The sequence below is a fragment of the Cyanistes caeruleus genome, chromosome 8 (assembly GCF_971803275.1).
Source record: "Cyanistes caeruleus chromosome 8, bCyaCae1.hap1.1, whole genome shotgun sequence".
NCBI lineage: Eukaryota > Metazoa > Chordata > Aves > Passeriformes > Paridae > Cyanistes > Cyanistes caeruleus.
Window position 1 is genome coordinate 28532917 of NC_141708.1, and position 19042 is coordinate 28551958.

Genomic DNA, 19042 nt, shown 5'->3' on the forward strand with positions numbered 1-19042 from the left:
GTCTTTTGTCAAAGTGATTTTAACACAATTATTTTTTTAATTATTCAAATTATTCAAATTAATTATAAAAAATAATAAGAAATATTAAACAATATTAACTTTTGCATCGAAACTTAGAATACACTGTTTCTTTTCCTCAAAAAATAAGAAAACATCAACAAGGAAAATTTGACCAGGAAAAATCCCAAAGAGATACCTATGACTTTGAAGTCAGGATATAAGAAAATCTCTTAAGTGTGACTAGATATACAGCTTGGATTGACTGTAACTTAAATACTGCAAATGGTGATTATTTAAAGAGAAGATTTCTAAAGTTGAATTATTTAAAATAAATGTTTGAAATATTTGTTTACGTAATAGGGCTGCAAAAGAATGCAAGTGCAGCCCAGTAGGAAGGACACTACTCACACACAGCACAGAATCTCTTAAACAAGGCTGACTTGGTGTGGGAGTCAAGGTTACAGAAGTGGAGAATGAAAGGCAGAAAGAGGTACCCGAGCATGAAGGGCTCACTTTACTCACAGAACTCCTCCTCCAGGAGGTTTGCGTGAATTTATCGGCACAGGCACGCACTGTCCCTGGAGGTTTTTGACTGTCCTTCTGGCAGTTACATCTAGTGGCCTTAATCACCCCCAAAAAGAGAAAAAGAAACAAGAATTAGTTAGAAATTAACCAACTGAGCCCACAAGGCCCAGTGTTCAAACATCATGTATGACTTGACTGTAGAGCACAATATGATTAAACTGTAGAAACCACTATTTCCAGTGCTGCACAACTGCTGCTTTTCCCAAAGGATATTGAGAAGTAACCCTGAATAAATATTGACTTTTGGACAGAGTTTTTTTACTTAAACTTCCAAAGCTCTGAGTTCTTCAAGTCATCTTTCAGTCATTACAAATGTGAAGTTTTACCTGTCTCTACAGCCAAGTTAGTCCGCTGCACCAGTTCCATATTACTCCAGAAATCAGGTCCATGACTGAGCAGGGAAGGAGATACTTCCTTCAAGGACTTTTGGCTGACTGTCAAGAGCAGGACTAAGTGTATGCAAAACCCAACACTTACTGCAAAATGCTAAGAAACAAGGTAATTTGGTTTGGTATGGTGTGATCTAGGATTCTGCTGTTTAAACAGCAGAGCAAATGCCAAATCTTCATCTTTCAGTTTTATTTGAGGGAATGTTCCCAAGCCAGAGAGGGAGAGGATGAAGGTCACAGCTCAGTTTTACTGCACACACCTACAAAAGCACATGTTTAACATTTCATTAGAGATTATGGTGACACAATTCCCAGCTATAATAAATATGTATGGTGTGCACCTCGTGACATCTCATCTACCCTGCCTGTAGGACCTTGCTGTAGCTTGAAATGGCCTGAAAATGTGGGGCTATTTTACAAGAATTGTCACAGCAGAATTTACCAGAACCAAATGCAAAGACATGCATGGCAAAATCCAAACTCAAAACAAGAGCATAAAGGTAAAAGGCACATGTGACTTTTGCTTGAGGCCTTGTGTCTCCCTGAATCTGATTTATGATGAAGTGTCCCCACAACTTGTTCTTAGTTGGCACATTTAATCTGACTGTTAAACTTGTTCTGTATTGTAAACCTACTTAGAATCAACTTAGAATACTACCTTGCTCAGCTTTGAATTCTATGGTGTAATGCTTTATTAAGATAATGGACAGTAGAGGAAAGGAGGATAAAAAAACCCAAAAAAACAGTAACAAAAACTTTAAGCAGAATGGCCCAATCCTTGTCCATTTTTAAAATACTTTAAGTGTAGCCTTATCTTTTCTTCACTGTTACTTTTGAGCAGCTTCTGGAATTTTATGTTCAAAACTGTTTTGGAAATTAAATACTTTCAACAGCATTATAAACATCCTTGCTTAGTGCCACACAAAATCATGACCAGATTATGGAATAAAAGATCCCAGAAGTACAACTGGGAACTGAAACCTACCTTTGTTACAGTGAAAGTGCAGGAAAATAATAGCTAAGCTCTCTTAAAGCCTTCATCAGTACTGCCTATTGAAGTTGCACTCTGCAGTGCATATCTGGGATTTTGCTAAACATTTTGGATTATACTTACAAGCTGTTGCTCTAATTGGTTGATTGTTTCATCCTTTTTCCTCAGTTCATCTTTAAGCTGCCTGATCTCGTTCAGCAGATCATCCATCTGCAACAGAACAGTGGTTTCCTGTAAGGACTGCATGATCTAAAGCAACACCCCTACAGGACATGCCTGCAGGTATGGCAGTGACACAGAACATGCTTTCCTCCTCCCAGTCACACAGAGAGAGGGGCTGCAGGCACACAGGTTAGAGAGTGAAGAAATTTGACTAGAAGTCCTTTTAAGATGCCAAATTCAGCTGACCCACTAAATTTCCAGGGTAAGTAAATCAGCTGCATTTTTGCAGCAGAAATTCATCTGCTGTGCAAACAAGTGACATTATGCAGCTGAACATGCCTAGTTAGCAAACACTATCTGACGTCCTATTTATCAAAAACAGAAATTACTGAACTCAGAACAAGCATTACATTTTAAGTGTTCTTCAACCTCATGAAGTATTTATAGCCCTGTTATATTTCTAGTAAGCACTGCTTCCTTCCCATAAATACAGAATTAGTGATCTTTGTATAGTGATTTTACAGTAAGAGCCAAGCAATGTTACAAAACCTTACCACCACAGAAAATACAACACTACCAGTTTGCAACTATGAAAGATGATCCCATTTGCAATACCAATTGTGATTTCTTCTGCCTTTAATAACCCATTCGAAAACAATAAACTTGCCACTGACTTTGTGGGGTTCACCTAGGTTACCATTTAAACAAAGAAAGAAGTAGTACTTCAGTAACATACAGACTTTGGGTGTGCTTTCTAAACATAAACAGGTTGGCATCTCTTATTCCTTAGAGTTAATCAATGTAATTTACCTTAAAAGTTGACTCAGGTTCTTGTGGTTCTGGACTTGATGGAACTGAGAATGTGACATCCTGGAGTGACACATTTTCATCATTCTACCAGGGGACAAAAACAAGAATACAAGTTTGAATTACTTGTTGAAACAGCAAGTTTCCTTTTTCCTCCCCATAGGAAAGCCTCCCTTGCTGCAGCCTGTGTACAATGCCCAAGTAAGGGCCATGCTACAGACACTTATATTTAATTTCCGAATCTGATAGAATGTTACATCTCAAGGTTTTTTTGGTGCTGTTTTGGTTTGGTTATTATGGAGGTATTTGTTTTTGTTTTGGGTTTTGCTTGTTTGTTTTTTGTTTGTTTCTTGGGCTTTTGTATAAATAGACTGTTAGTTTTGAGAACAGTCAAGTTTATATTGTCCAACACTCAGCTGCATTCAATGCTCAAGTCACTGTTTGTCCTTTCCAGGCCCATGGCCAGCAAGTGAAAGACTGATGAAGCAGGAGTTTATACTCCATGTTATGGACAAGTTCTAACAGAGTGCGCTGACATAATCTGCACAGTAATACCATAAAAACACAAACATTATTTAGTTCAAAACATTTCTAAAATGCTAGAGGAAAAGTGCAATTGGAATCCTAGAATTACAGTTTAACAATTTTTTTTACATATTTATATCGTATCCCCAGTTAACAAATTTCACCAACATTTTATTTAAGCAATGATTCAAACAAATATGCACACAGTGAACATAGTTGGTCACAGTTACAATTGTGAAAGAGTCATCATGGGAATGGGAAAAAGTACAAAACAAGACAAACTATTTCAAGCAAAAGTATCTTGCATGGCTTTTCAAAGCTGTGCACCTCCAATATACCTTTTACTGCTATTAAAATGCAAGGAAGTGGAGCAGTAAGATATTCCACAACAACAAATGAAGACCTAATTGCAAAGAAGGTTAGTATGTCACACACTCCCCAGAGATTTAAATCAATACTCCAGGCCTGTGTTACACCTGACACTTTCACCAGCAAAGCAGGGACAAAGGTCATCCACAGCAATTCCCTCACCACTGTTGTAATTATCTCAGTACACACACAGAGAACACAGCACAACGGGAAAAGAAACAGTTCAACACTATCAGTAGGAACTCAAGCCCCCATTTGATTAATTTAGGAAATCTGTCTTGATGTGCTTTTTTTGTTTCTTGCTCATTATATTGCTAAAATGAAATGGGAAATCCTGGAGCCACACTTGTACAAAAAAGAAGATATCAGAATTACCAAAGAGATGATAGAATTACAAAAAAAATTACATCATTATATGCATATGCTATTTTTGGTAGGCTAGAAATAATAGTAAGTATGCCAAAATATCATCAAATTTGTAAACCTGGAGAGAATATATGCTTTAAGTCTTTTGGTTAAGATACAATAAACTTTATAAAGGTATCACCACTCTGCATATCACACTACAAGAGGCAATATAAAAAAACTGCTACCTCTAACATTTTTACAGTAGCAGAATATATTATTTATTTGGGTATAATCACTTATCCAGAGCAGCGGCAAGTTTATCAGGGTCTACTGAATTTTTACCACAGTCTAAGTTTTGATTCTCAATTCCAAGTTTTATTCAGTACAAATCACTCAACTGAACAGGTTCCTTTGCTAATGGCATTTCTATAATGATGCAAACAGAAGTGGTGTTAAGTGGCCATCGAGCAGAGGGTGCTACCCACCTGCTGCCTGCTTGGCATTCTGAGTGCAGTTTTACCCCGGCCACATCAGTCTCACTGACCACTGCCAAACACCGTCACAGCCACAAATTGACAGTTCAACAACGGCTTAAACCTAAAATTTACCAGTTTGACTTGTGTGGACATGATTTTCTGAACCTGAGAGGGTTTCAGGCTCTCAGTGGCTGATCTGTTTCCCAAAGGAAAGTCTTTTGGGAAACTTTTCTCTGTCAAGGACTGTTGTGTAAATAAGATTTTAGTTCTCAAAACACTGACACAGATGTTCTGAGATGTTTTTTCTCTTGTCCCACCAATGGGATGAGAGGTGTTGCTCCTTGTACCAATCAGGTTAACCTGTATTGGAACACCTTATAAGGGAACCCTTAAAAGGGTTGAAAACCCCAAAATAAAGGCTTCTGCCTCCTGGAAATGAAAGCTCAGCTGCTGCGATATTGAACCCCTGCTTTCTACTTCATGTCCTTTAGTGACAGGTTTGCTATTGTTTGTTCATCTCTTTTGGCTCTGTTTCTTTCAAGCACAATTAAGTCACTGAGGTGAACTATTTTGTGGCTAGTAAAATATAATAATTGTAGGGGCAACTTATACAACATAATGCATGACACATAAACATCTTTTTATTTTGTAAGTCTGTTTCTTTCTCAGCTTCAGGTTTCTCATAAACAAAGGTGAATCTCTCTTGTGGATCTCACCAGTTGCCAAAAGAAAAGAACACAATGAATATGTATTTCAAAGGTACACAAGGGACTAACTGATCTAAAGCTTCAGGAAAATGTACTGATGCGTTTAACAACTTTGCACTGCATGGATCATGTTTTCATTCATACCTCTTCATACAAATAGGCCATATCTGATAAGTTACAGTGAAGATCTGTGCTTGAAAAATAGAACTTCATTTCCATTCACAAAAGATAAGCTGAAATGAAACCTTTTTTATAAAACCTGCCTCCCACAGAAAAAAGAACTTCGCAAATCTCACAGTTCTGTAAAATACTTCATGTTTCATTCTTGCCTACAACAGCAGTAAATTCTGATCTGAGGTGGTTTCAAGTCATTGCTGGGTTACTACAGAGGATGGTCAATCCTTGCCAAGATCAAAGGATCCAGGGCAACAGAAACAGAACAACCTTATTTAAAATTGTATTAACACATTAGCTTCCCCTCCCAGAGCAGCAAGTTTATGATATTAATTGAGGAGGAGGAAGAAATTGTTAAGATCAGAACAAAACTTATTTCTTAATAAGCATGCAAATGAAGTACCTTAGTCAATGTTTAAGAGGCATTGACATTTAAATGTCAATTATTACTAGAATTAGACTTCCAAAACACTTTCTTCTTACAATACAAAGTTAGCACTCCAGTTAAGCATTAAAGAGAGAACACTCTCCAGCAGTACAGCTCTCTGTAAATATGGCTGCGTTTAGTACAAGAACAAGCTACATCTGTCACTCCATACAGGTAAGTGTAACATTACTAAGTGAGAAGAAGGTTACACTCGCTACTGTTAAAATTTTCTAAATTCTGTATGAGAAAGACTCCTATTGCTGATTTCAGTGTTTGAAGGCACAGGAAGATGGCAGTGTGTGAGGAGTAAGCAGCCAGCATGTGTACTGCTGCCACTGTTATCCTGGTCACACAGAGCTCAGCCAAGACTCTGGTACTCAAATAGCTATTTATTTTTCCAAGCTGAACTGGGAATGCAGCACCAACACTGCCACAGCTATGTTGCTAGCAATACTCCAGCTAATTTATATCCAGTTATGTGAGTTCCAGTCACAGCAATGAATCCAGTACAGCACATTAAGTCTCCCCAGGAATATGCTAGGTACACATTCATAACATGCTGTGCTCTACACTAAGTCATGCTACAGCTGATTACATAATTGTATAAAACCGAATTTAATAACTAACTCTTCCTATTTTACTGTAACTGCTCCTCTGAGTCCTCATGCCTAAGTCCTGACTACAGCTTTGTTTCTGCCTATCCAAATAAAATATTATTGCTGAATGTCACAACTCAAGAAAGGCAACATATACACTTAAATGTGTAATATTGGTGGAGCTAGTAGAAGAACTGCTTCCATAATAAACTGGAGTTTGAAAGGAATTGACTTTGTACCTTGATTTTTCATATTTTGAAAGAAGCTGCCTGTGATCTAGTCCTAGTTCAGAGTTCAAAATGCTAAAGTTCAACTACTTGTTTTCAAAACAATTTCTGTTCAAGAAGTAAAAAAGAACTGTGGTATTTTTACTTATTCCTGTTAGTATGAAGCTCGATGTTTACAGTAAAGGCTTAACAATTTATATAATGAAAAAATATTTCATACAAATTTTGCCCTAATTGTTTAGCAAATTAAGCTAGTAAAGGTCTGAAGTTTCCCCTTCTGTAGTGGGCTAATTTACTTTTACATTACTATTCATGTTCTTCGATTACAAGACTGGATAATACACAGGAGAGCAGAATAAGTATTCAGCAGTCCAGTAATGAGTTTTGGAAGCAGTGAAATCAAAACAGGATTGGTTTAGGTCATGAAAATACAGCCAAGTATGCATGACAAAGTTTGAAGAGAAGAATAATACTTGTTATTACTAAACTCACGGGGAGAAAAGATCAGGCATTTGTCAAGACAAGGAGCAAATTTTGAAAAATTAACATATTAAGAGTAACTGCTTCATTCTGTGCATTTAAGTTATTTAAAAAGTTATTCTAAGCTGCTTGAGCCAAGGTTTTTATTCTGCAAGCTGGCTGTTATAAACTAGATCAAGATTTTACACAATACACTCTGCAGGGCCACACACACAGACTGTAATGTGCAAGCCTTTATACCATGAACAACACACACAGATCATCCATCAAGTTGCCAAATTGTTTTTGTGTTAAAGGCATTAAAAGCCCTAGATAAGGTTCCCTGCTACCTGTGTATTAATGCCTGGGCTGTAGGGGAGCACAGTTTATGCAGCCCAACACTCAGACATTACCTTCCCCTTCTGACTGCATTATTTTTGTTACAGTTGTTTCTCCCCTGACAAAATCAAAAATACATCTCAGCACAGGAAGCAAATGCTCACATTTCTAAAAGGCACAATTGTGCTCTTGACTTAGCCTCAAGGTTGATTTGCTTTTTGTTTTAAGACATGGAGTTATTTTCATTACATTATCCTATTAGAAAAGAACAGCAATGAATCTGGTATTAGAAGACAACATCACACAAACTCTTTTCAATGCTAATCTGTATATACCCCCAAAGAAAGTCTCACAGACTGTTCTTTATGATGGTAACAAAGGAATTTTTGTAGCTGAAATGCCATACTTCTGCTGAGTCATTTAGCAGTTTACCAACTCCCAGAACTTGCCAAGTTTTGAGGTGCATTGAAAAAGCTCCTTGAAAGCTGATGACAATTTCATAACATAGAAAGGTTATATTTGAACACTTCCAATAGAGATGACCCAGTAGGATTTGCTAAGCTTCTTGTCAAAACACACAGAAGAGATGAAAAGAATGAGGAAAACAAAGCCTTAAGAAAAAGGTATTAGCACTGACTTGGCTGAATGCAAGTTTGATCAATGGGATCAATATTTTTTAAAATTTTTTCTTAATTCCCAGCTTTTCTGAATCTTACCGGATAAAAGCTAGTTTTCACATCCACTGATTTTCTTTTTTAATTTGACATTTCCTCAGAAAAGTAAAATCTAATATTGAATATGTATTAAAAATTAGTATTTAGCATGTTTTGTAGTCAGCAAAATGCTGACAAAGCAGAAAGGTACTATTGGAAACAGCAATAAAAGGTATAGTTACTTTCTGGAACTTTGTAATTCAATGTACAAATGAAATACCAATATCATAATACGGCCAAACAGAACATCAGCCCATCTAGGCCCAGTCCCCAGTTTATTTTAGTGCTTTAGTCCCTGCAGACAGCTCACCTGGTGCAGCAGCCTCTTGAGTTTGAGGAGCTGGGTTTTGACGGCGGTGCAGTCCTGCACCATGTGCCGCAGGGTCATCTCGTCCAGCATCACCGTGTTCTCTGCCAGCGCCCGCGGCGCCTGGTAACCGCTGCCTGCTCCGTAGCTCTCCAGGGAACCCACAGCAGGCTCCAGGTAGTTTGAACCCCTAAAGAAAATACAAAACAGAAAAACACAGAGATGACAAACTGGAGCTAGGCAGCATTTGGTAAAAACCAAAGTGTTATGCAACATGGCCTATACTTACATACTGTGGCACACAGCAGAAAGTAAATTAATAAATCAGAAAAAGTCAATGCTATTTCACTTAAATACAGAGTTTTCCTTTCCATTCCCAGAGACCTCTCTCACACTATAAACTACAGTACCCTAAAGCCAGTTAGTTCAGACAGTTTCTATAAACTGTCATTCAACCCTTAAGGACTATAAAGTTACATTTATTTTGCCAACAAATTAAACTGCAAAAAGCTGTTCAAACTCACAAAATGCAAGTAGTGAGACATTGCAATGGTTTTCCATGGAACGTACATGGTATTTTAATCAATATGTATAATATTGTATCAACATGAGCAACAAGTGCTTGGAAAGAAAACAGAAGCTTAAGTTTTGAAAAGAAATTGTTATAACCCTCAGTGGTGCTTCCACTCAGACATAAAACTATTCTGAAAATGTACTCAGTATCACTTGAGACCCCGTAGTGCCAAAAAGGAATTGCTCACTGGTACTTTAAATGTTTGTGAGGATACAGAAAAGTGCTTTACCTGTTCAAATCATTTTTACCATGGATATAATGGTCAGTATGGCCAAGATGATAGTGCTCCTGTGTATTCCATCGCTGCTGTGGTGCTCTTTTCCAGAATCCCTCTTGATGTTGTCTCGCATTTCTGTCTTGTCTGTCATAGCGGCTCATATTCTCACATTCCTCTACAGAGAGCATAATGTTAAAAAAAATTGTAAGACTTGTTCCCAGGACCTTGCAAATAAAATATAAACTATGTGCTGTTAACAGATGCACTGTAAAGTCTGTGGAGTTTATTTTTTATTTTTTTTTACTGATGCAAAACAGTATGCATTTTAGAAGTGTCAAGCAGACTTCTGCAACAATGTCACATTTTTATTAAAATATAAACTTGTCACAAGACGAAAAGCAACCTGTAGCAGCAACTAAAGAATCCAGCTTTACAGTATTTCCAGTTTAAATGGAAAATCATTTGGAGGAGGTAGACATTATGGCAGAAAAGAAATTTAAAAGTAACCATTTCCTGTCTTTCTTACTGATGCTATCTCCAGGCCTTTAACAAGTTCTAACAACACACAAACACAGAAAGACAACATTGTAAAAAAAGATCTGTAGTGCATTGCAAAAGAAAACAGTTTCATTATTTAAAATACAGATATACCTCGTCCTATTCCCCATGGTTTTTTTTCTGATTCATAGACATTTAATCTGTATTTACCTGGATAACCAGCACGATTTAAAACAAGGAAACCAAATAATCTCTTTAAAACACCAGCTTCTGCAAAGCCACAGGAATTCCACAAATGTCTTAAGGGAACAAACGCTAAATTTGGCAACAGTCCGGAAACGACCGAGAGAAAGCCAAAACAACTTCTACCCGAGCAGTCAGACCCGGCAAAACCAGTCCTGAGCCGCTATTCTGCCCCCACACTTTGTCCTTCACTTACCCAAGGAGTTTTCTCTCACATTGTGAGTCCTTTCACGGAGCAGCTCCACACAAGGGAGCGGTGTTTGCCTGCTGCCCCCTCAGCCCTGCTGCGCACAAGGCTCCCAACCAGGCCCTCCTTCCTGCTGGGTTCCCAGCCTGCGCGGGGCTGGGAGCCAGCCCAGCATCACCCCGTGATTTACACTGCCCTCCTCACTCCCTGCATACTTGTGGAGCTAGAACTGTTTCTATAAATAGTGGCCAAGCGGCATCCCAGGCTCCAAAGTGAAACCAGGAGAGTTTCTGAGGACCTGGAAAGTCTTAGGAGGCTGACGTCAGTGAAGTCACACATAATTATGGAAAAAGTGTTGGCAAAAAGTGCTCTTAAACATTACTAGAACAAGTACTCATACCTACAATTCACCTAGCAAATAACCAAAAAATTGCATAATAAAATAAACTTATTCACCTTAACAGATTTATTTTCCTTTAGCAGCACCTTTCTACAGCTCGTAACACATGAAAATTAGCAACAAAATAAACTCTCAGTAATTTTACAAGCAATTATGATTTTCAGCTTTGGAAAAGTAAACATTGCGACACTGAGTAAAGACAGGTGGAGATTAACCAAGAAGTTTTGCTTTTTCAAGTGCTCATGTTTACAATCAGGGAAACCTGGAGGTGGCTTTTGAATTCTTCTTTTCAAGTCCTCTTTGCTGAAAATATAGAATTTTCAAGATAAATAGCAGAAATACCCAGTTTATGCAAGATTAGTTTTATAAGGAAATCCAACCTCTAAAAAAAAGTCAGAAGTAGCAGTTTAATGAACTAGCTTTTAATGTTTTTGTGGCAAACATTCACCTTTAGAAACATGCCCTTCTAGCAGTTTTTAAATTAGTAATTTGTAATGGAATTACTGATGCAAATGCAGTGCATGTTTCATATAAACAAGGAAACTTAGGAGAAATTGATCTACCCTTTAAAATTGTTCCTTACTTTTTCCCCAACAAAATTAAATTACCCCTATTGAAAGAATATGCCTTAGGCTCGCATTGTTGCCCATTCTGGAAAATTAACTGAGTAAAAAAGTAAAGAATTCATACCTGTCAGGATTGAAAAGCTGCATAATTGCAATGTTTTCAATCATTTCACACAAGCACTTTGAAAAACTCATTCTAAGGTTTAAAAGATTAAGTAGTGCACGTCATATGACGCAACGTTAAAACATGATGCACCACCATTGTGGTAGACGAAAACTGTGCTTTATTTACTGTAAATTTGGCTTCATATCTAACATACACACAGGAGTCTTCACCCAAATAACTCAGAGGTGCTCTCAAAAACCCCTGAATTTCCCCCACATTCAGCAAACAGCTGAACGCTACACAAAATAAGTAAAGCCCTCTTCCTTCCAGTGCCTGTTTGCACAGGGCAGGGCCTGACAGTGCTCCACATTCAGTGTTTCTGTTCATTTGAAGACAGACCAGACTCCACTGAATTTTGAGGTAAAACTAATACCCACATTCATATAACAACAGCTCATAATAATCATAATAATAATAATACTCATCATCCTATGAGTAGCTCAGGACAAAGCAAATGCCTCAAACTTTTCCAGTCTGAGATTTAAGAAAGTGCAGCTGTAATTTCCTTTACAAGGTTTATTCTATTCTGGATTTGTTCCATTTCAGGGGCATCTAGGCACCTCTGTCTTCTCAGTGAAAAGTCTGCTAGTACCTTCACTGAAAGCAAGAACACATAAAACACAATTTGAAAACACATATCTTAAATTTTACATCTTCTGCTACCCTGAAGTGTATGCACATCTATTAGGAGATACTGTCATTTTGTAGAAGAAAACAATTATCTCAAAGAATTACACTGTCATTCACCAAAGCTAAAAAAGAAAATACAGTCCCAGCATTTTCAAATATAGCTGAAACATGAAACTGAAAGATTAACTTAAAACTCTGAAATTAATTCTATAGAAATAATTTTAAGAAAAAAACAGTGTGAAACAGGGTTGTACTTTTATTCAAGGCAGTACATTTCTATATTCAGAATTTCTCAAACATAAGAGTTGCACCTGGGAAAACAGAAATATCTCCCTGTATTTCACAAAAGAAAGAGCTGTTCCTTAAAAAAAAAAAACAAAAAACCCATTTTGAAGAGTGCATTGACTTAATAAGTCGAGAGTCAGAAGAAAGCAACTCAAAAGTCTCTTAAGTCCATGAAGTAGTTCCATAGTGAAATTGCTTGGCTGCCTTGCTTACCTTTGTCACGAGGTGGGTCCTCAGGCAGGTCCACATCAAGCATGAGATCATCATCTTCAAGATCACATGAATCAAGATTATTTAAGATATCCTGCAAAAAAGGAAAAGTGAGATACAGCTGGTTCCATGACACTTCATTTATCCCACCATAACAAAAAGCTTTGTTACATTTTTATTGTGCACACATCCAGTGTTACCAGCAGCCTCCTCTCCTCAGCAGTGACAATCAGCTTTATTTGAGACCTTCTATACAAACAACAACCATTACACCTCTGCTAATATGACACAGTAACAGTGCCAGATGAAACAAAGATGGATTAAAACATTTTTCTGCCTGATGCCTATGGAATACTCTGAAGACTTTTTTATTCATTCTCCACAGTCAGAAGCATTTTGAAACTCAACTACTTTGTTTACTTGGAATTTAAAAACAACTTTGTGAAGAGATGATTTTAAATCCCTTTATTTCACCTCTCGTAATATCATGAAATCATTGAAAGGAAGTGAGGGAAACCTGTGTTATCTTGACTTTTTGGGATAACAAAGTTTCAAATACGCTATTATGAGCACCAAACTCTTCTTTTTGCCTTTCAGATTGTGGTTCATATAAAGCTGTTCCTAAATGGACTAATAAAGCATGACATTGCACAGGTATGCTAATGGCACAAGGAAAATGCTATGAAGTGTTAGTGCTAAACGAATTACACGTATTAAATACAGTCAGCTATATTAAAGGACTGCAATGAGGGCAAGCCCAGTCAGTGTAACAGAGACTGACCCCTTTTGCTTTAAGAATAGCAAGAGGAGGAGAAACTGAGGAGGTCACGGCTGTGGAACACCCAGCTCACAGCGCAGTCAGACACTGCCAGTGCTGCTAGACAGCCACAGCAGCCTGGGCAGAGAACCCAGACACCCTTTCACTCCATTACTCCAAGAAAACAAAACTTATTAGCACCAAGTGACTACCACACAAAGCAGGCCTGAAGGAACTCCTATGGATATCCAGCTCCAGCTCCTGAGTTCCCAGTAAAAGTCATGCCTTTAAAGCCTGAGACCAGACTCAGGCACCTCACACTGGCCTCTTTCCTAATAGCAGAAACACAGATTTTTTCTTAGGTTTACTGGCTACCCCTAAAGGTGATACCTGGCACCAATACTGAATAATTTACCAAATATTAGGTCAAATAAGTGTTTTATAATTTTTTCTCAAAGTAACGTGATCATTAAATACTTAAGCGAATACTGGCTATGAACTCACTGCACAACAATATTCCCTAGCAAAGCCACCCCTTTGCTGGCTATCATTTGCTAGATTTGCTTTGTCACAAATGCACAGGTGAAAAGAAAGAACATTAACAGGCATTTGTCTGAAATGTTGCTCCAGCTGCTCTTCAGCAAGCTTCCTACAGCACTCACAAAGCACTACTTATTTCATTATAAATGGTGACAAAAGCTAAGAATATTTTAAGATTAAGCAGGGGGTTGGGTTGTAACACAGAACATTTAACATTTTGCATTTCTGCAGGGCAAGTTATTTATTGACTTAAGAGAGTGTGAGATAAAAATAATTAATATGCACTTTGTAAAACATGAGCAATATAAAGGAAAGATGGAATACTTGAGACAAAACCACCTGTTTTTCTGAATTGCTTTGTCTACAAATAGCATTCTATGCATTTACAGGAAAAAACAGGTAAACCTACACAGCAAGGCACTGGGAATAGTAAAAAATCCAACCATAGGAAAGCTTCACAAAAAAATGGAAGCCATTTAAAGGAAACATGGATTTAATAATTGGGACAACAAAATGCCTGTATACTTTTACTACTTTTGCTTCCATTTATTTACATTTTTCCAGGAACCAGGAGGTTTTGAATTAATGTGTATTTTTTCAAACAATTCTGCACAACACAGGCATGCTTGAGAGGCAGTTTCAGTTTGCTAGTTGATAAATTATTTCTATGCCATGCTTTCATCTTCCAAATTAGTGTGAAAAAGCATTATGTTTTTCTACTGCAAGAACTTTAATGAGCATGACAAAATGGAAACAGTGGTCACAAACACAAAAGAAAGTGGAAAAGCTTTGCCATTGCTGTGCAAATGCATTTAAAAATGCACAATACAAAAACACAATATACCAGAATGTTTACTAATAAACCTAGATAAGCCACCTTACTATCTTTGAAGAGCTTTGGAAGTCTAATGGTGTCATAGAAGGTCAGTATTTGAGATTCCAGACATACTTTCCTGTCAACAGTACATTTCATTATGCTTCCCTAATTACACATTCTTCACCACACTGAGGAAAGGAAACTCCACGCTACAAAAAAAAACCCACAACTGCAAATACCAAGACTTTGTAATCACCAGGCCATGTGTGAATGCACTTTGAGCATTTGCCCCTGCGAGCTACTTGGGAAACAATATACAAATAGATGTCAGCAATGTCATCCTGAAACAGCCATAAGATAAAGTACAAGTTTCATCAGCACATTAGTGTGTCAAAAAACCCAAAATTTAGATACTTCAATTGTTATTCTTTCTACTGCATAAGGAACTGCAGGTAATTGCATGGAAATAGCATAGTTAATAATGTGTGCTTAACAGCAATTAGCATCATGAAGTGATTCAGAGCAACTAGCTCAAACAGAATAGGAAATAAAATTCTTTCAAAGTGCATCAGCTCCAACCCTACAGATTATTACATGTTTCAGCAATTATTACAAGTTACAGAAAAAGAAGAATCCTATTCTATTTGTATAGGTGAGAAGAGTAATGCATATTAAAAGGGGTATGATTTTCACAAGGCTGATTCAGCACTAGATATTCAAGCTGGTACAACCTAGGAAGATACTGAGCTTGGGACTGTGAAATCCCAGGTCCAACTACAGCACTGTACCCAAGCTTTCTCTCCACAAAGCTTTTCCACTGGGCATAGGCAGTGGTGCCTTGCTGGCTTCCTGCATTTGAACAGGGAAAGCACGAGGTGAGACAGATGATCTGTGAGTCCTGCTTTAAGAACTAAGCAACTCCAGCACCCCAAAAGCAAGAAACCCCCATACTGCATAAGGAGAAGGAAAAAGGCTAGAAGGGCCACATGTGTGTTGTATCACTTTCAGCAAGTTTACTTCAAAGTCCTGCAAATCCTTTCTGGAGTGACTGTCCTCAGATGCTGTGTTTTACCACAGGTTCAGCAGGCACACACCAATAGCTCACCCACAACAGCTTGGGATTTAACCCAATTTGTTGAAGGCATGGAGCCCAGCACCTTTTTCTGGAGAGGCATAATAACATGAAGACCACTGGTTTGAAGACTGGGAAATTCTGTGCAGAAGAGCTGCTTTTGCTGAAGCAAAACTTCAAATTTCATTGTAAAATAATGTTCACCATAATGAACTGGAGTGCAAAATATTATTTCCAAAAAGTTCAGTTTCCAAAAATTCCTCATGCAACATGCATCATAAGCTTTTTCTTAAACTGAAAAGAGCTATTTTTCAGTCCACCAACCAATCTGAATCCAATTTAGCTTAACAGCTGTACCTAGGCAAGAGGCCTGATTCTCAGCTTTCCCATTTCTTGCACTAAGTATTGTAAGGTTATAATGCAACCCAAGTAAAACGTAAAGTGCCCAAAACAGAAGACAGATAGTTATTTGCATTTTCTCCCTACTAAACACAAAAATGTTGACCACTGAAAGTTTACAACACAATGTATATTACAGTGGAATAAAAAAAAAAAAAATAAGTCAAGCATTGAGGTCAGTGCAGAAATGCAAAGCCCTCAAACAAATAATTTTAGAGAGCGTTACCAGAATTGAGAAGAGTCTGAGCTCAAAGGCACCAATGCCAGGTTAGGATATTTTGGTGGAAAAGCAATTGCTTTGAGGGAGTCATGAACTGGTGTTGAATATTAGGAACACCATTTTACCTGTTTCCATGAATCACGATCTCAGACCACATTAGTTTGTTCCACCTTTAGGAAGCAGACAGCTAAAGGAAAATAACGAATTGTTTTTATTACTGATACAGTGACCTACATCTTGCTTTTGATGAGGATGAAAAAAGACCACAGTAGAAAGTAAGTGTGAGTAAAGGGAGAGAACTATAGGACAATCTGTCCAAAAAAACTCAAGTGAAGCATTCTAGAGTAGCACAGAAACTAACAAGCCATCATTTCAGGTGCTTGAGGAATGAAAAAATAGGAAGCCGTTTTTAAAAACAAGCACAAAACAGACTGGGTAAATCAGTCATCTGAAAGGCAGCTAAAGGATAACAGCCAAAGTCAAACACAAGTCAAGGCTGACAGAAGAAAAGAGGGAAACCTCCAGGGTCTTTTTCAACGCTATTTTTAGCATTTGACAACATCCGAGATAAAGATAAATAAAGAAATAGGAAGTCTCCAAAATAGCAACATTATATAGGAACTGAACAGAACTCTTAAGTGAAGGCAGAAAACACAGACATAGGAAAAGCACATACTGTTCTATAGGGATGAAGACAAAAACCTACTGTAAATTAAGTCCTTAAAACAGCAAAAACCACCCAGGGAAGAGGTGGGATAGAACTCTGCAGGTTACCAAAGACAGGATAGGAAAGAATTCACATTAAAGATAATTAGGCCAAACAGACAAACAAGTATTTTGTAATTTTGCCCATTCTCTGTAACTGAAGGTTGCTGTGACAACACATCTAACAAGAACTTGGTTTGGAAAATCCCAAACACTTTTGGTTTAACTGTTAAGTAGAACAGTCTTAAAGACCTACTGTTCTTGAAAATGTTTTTATAGAGGCACTGTATGTTCTACCCAAGTTTACTGAAGATATAGAGGAATTCATTATTAGCTTAAGTTATTACATACTGTATCTAAAGTATCTATACTTAAGTTTAGTTCTTTAATTTTTTTAAAAATATAAAATCAGATGTTAGACTGTAAAAAGTCTGAAATTCAATAACACAACAAAAGAACAGAAAGAGGAAAACCTGAAATATTAGCCCTTCTGTTAAGACTTCACCAATTCATAAGCAACAGCACTTTGAAACACACAGCCCAAGCTACACCCACTGCCACAAGCAGTGTTCCTTGACTGCCATCTAGCCTTCAGCAATGAGGAAAGGTGAAAGGGAGAAGCATTGTAACCATCTTTCTACAGAATTCTAGAAAAATGTAAGATGTTCTATTTTGTTGTTTTCTTTTTTAATAGGCTGGTGCTTTTAAATAGTTTCCTCTTCACTTTTAAACACAATCACAGAAAGCAGTCAGAAGTGAGCATAAACAATGAGAGCAAGAGCAGAGGAGGAGGAAACAGATCTTCCTACTCACTGCTTTCAATCTGTTTGCACAAAAAGGCTACTAATACCAGAGGTTCAGCATTGCTTTTACAGTTTATCTAACCAACAATGGAGCATTTTACCCTATTAAGCAGTGTGTAATTCCTACAGCTACTCTTAACAGGTAGAAATGATTGTGAATGATACTCACTCCACTGACTTGCACTTGTAGTAAATGAACAATGTTCGATACAGGAAAATATAGATGCTTCAAATAATTCCCAGCTGAGAGAGTAACCAAACAATAACCTCAGAGGAACAGCACGGGCATGGTTGCACCAGGAGCTCAGTTGTTTTCTCTGTGCAAGAGTTTTAATTCCTAGTGAGACTTTTGGAGTAACCTGAATACGACACGTTACACAGCCTCAATGTGTTCTATTCTTACACACCAGTTTAATATACTTGTTCCTAATTAAAACCAAAACAATTCTCAAATACCTCCAAACTACTTTGGGGTGATTCTATTTTGACCAATTTCTCCATGAGCTGCTAACAACATGGGAAGCATTCCCTCACTGCACTACTGGGAAAGTGTATTTATGCCACATTATCCCGATACATTTCCACAGCGTGAGCCAAGAGCACAAAAGCTCAGAACGAGCTCACACATGGATATGCAGTTACCAACTCATACAGGAAACGTCCCTTACAAGCCTAGGAAATGAACCAAGTGCTGACTTCTACCAGTGTTTGCTCTCATATTTCACATACCATCACAGCAGCTGCCACGCACTCTCCCTGTCTCCACAACACAAATCCAAAGGTGTAATTAAGGGATGCTATGAACAGAAAGCATAGGTACAAGTGAAGTTTCCTTCCTTAGTTTTTCCAGCCAAAACAGCATGAGAAGATTTACTGTTAGTTGTGAAGGAAGCAGCTCTCAAAGGCATATAAGCCTTCCCATTGCAAAGGAAAAAAGGTAATTTGCCATAAAAGGTTGTTCACAAAATGTCATGCCTCTCAGACCAGTACCACAAGAGGTTTGTGAACTGCAATAGTGTCATATAACCTCCTAATAGTGTTTGACAGTAGGGACACCTACATAACACAGGACAGACAGAAGTGCTACATCATTAAATAATTCAGTTTCTCACCACCTCCCCTTGTAGTTAAACTCTGAAGTTGAAGACTAGA

The 19042-nt window shown here is 37.7% G+C and overlaps 1 protein-coding gene across 20 annotated transcripts in view; it reads right to left on the reverse strand.

Annotated features, from left to right (window-relative positions):
• Positions 1 to 19042, reverse strand: part of CCSER2 (coiled-coil serine rich protein 2) — a 58158-nt gene that overhangs the window by 17175 nt on the left and 21941 nt on the right. For 19 of the 20 annotated variants that reach the window (XM_086900590.1, XM_086900597.1, XM_086900595.1 and 16 more), the window contains 6 exons: positions 12581 to 12671; positions 9405 to 9567; positions 8605 to 8791; positions 2938 to 3021; positions 2089 to 2175; positions 523 to 621 (listed from right to left, as the gene is read on the reverse strand). In XM_086900590.1, the coding sequence (XP_086756716.1) occupies positions 523 to 621; positions 2089 to 2175; positions 2938 to 3021; positions 8605 to 8791; positions 9405 to 9567; positions 12581 to 12671 (711 nt within the window). Of the gene's footprint in view, positions 1 to 522; positions 622 to 2088; positions 2176 to 2937; positions 3022 to 8604; positions 8792 to 9404; positions 9568 to 10329; positions 10486 to 12580; positions 12672 to 19042 lie in introns of those variants that run through there. The other variant, XM_086900610.1, reaches the window with a different exon arrangement.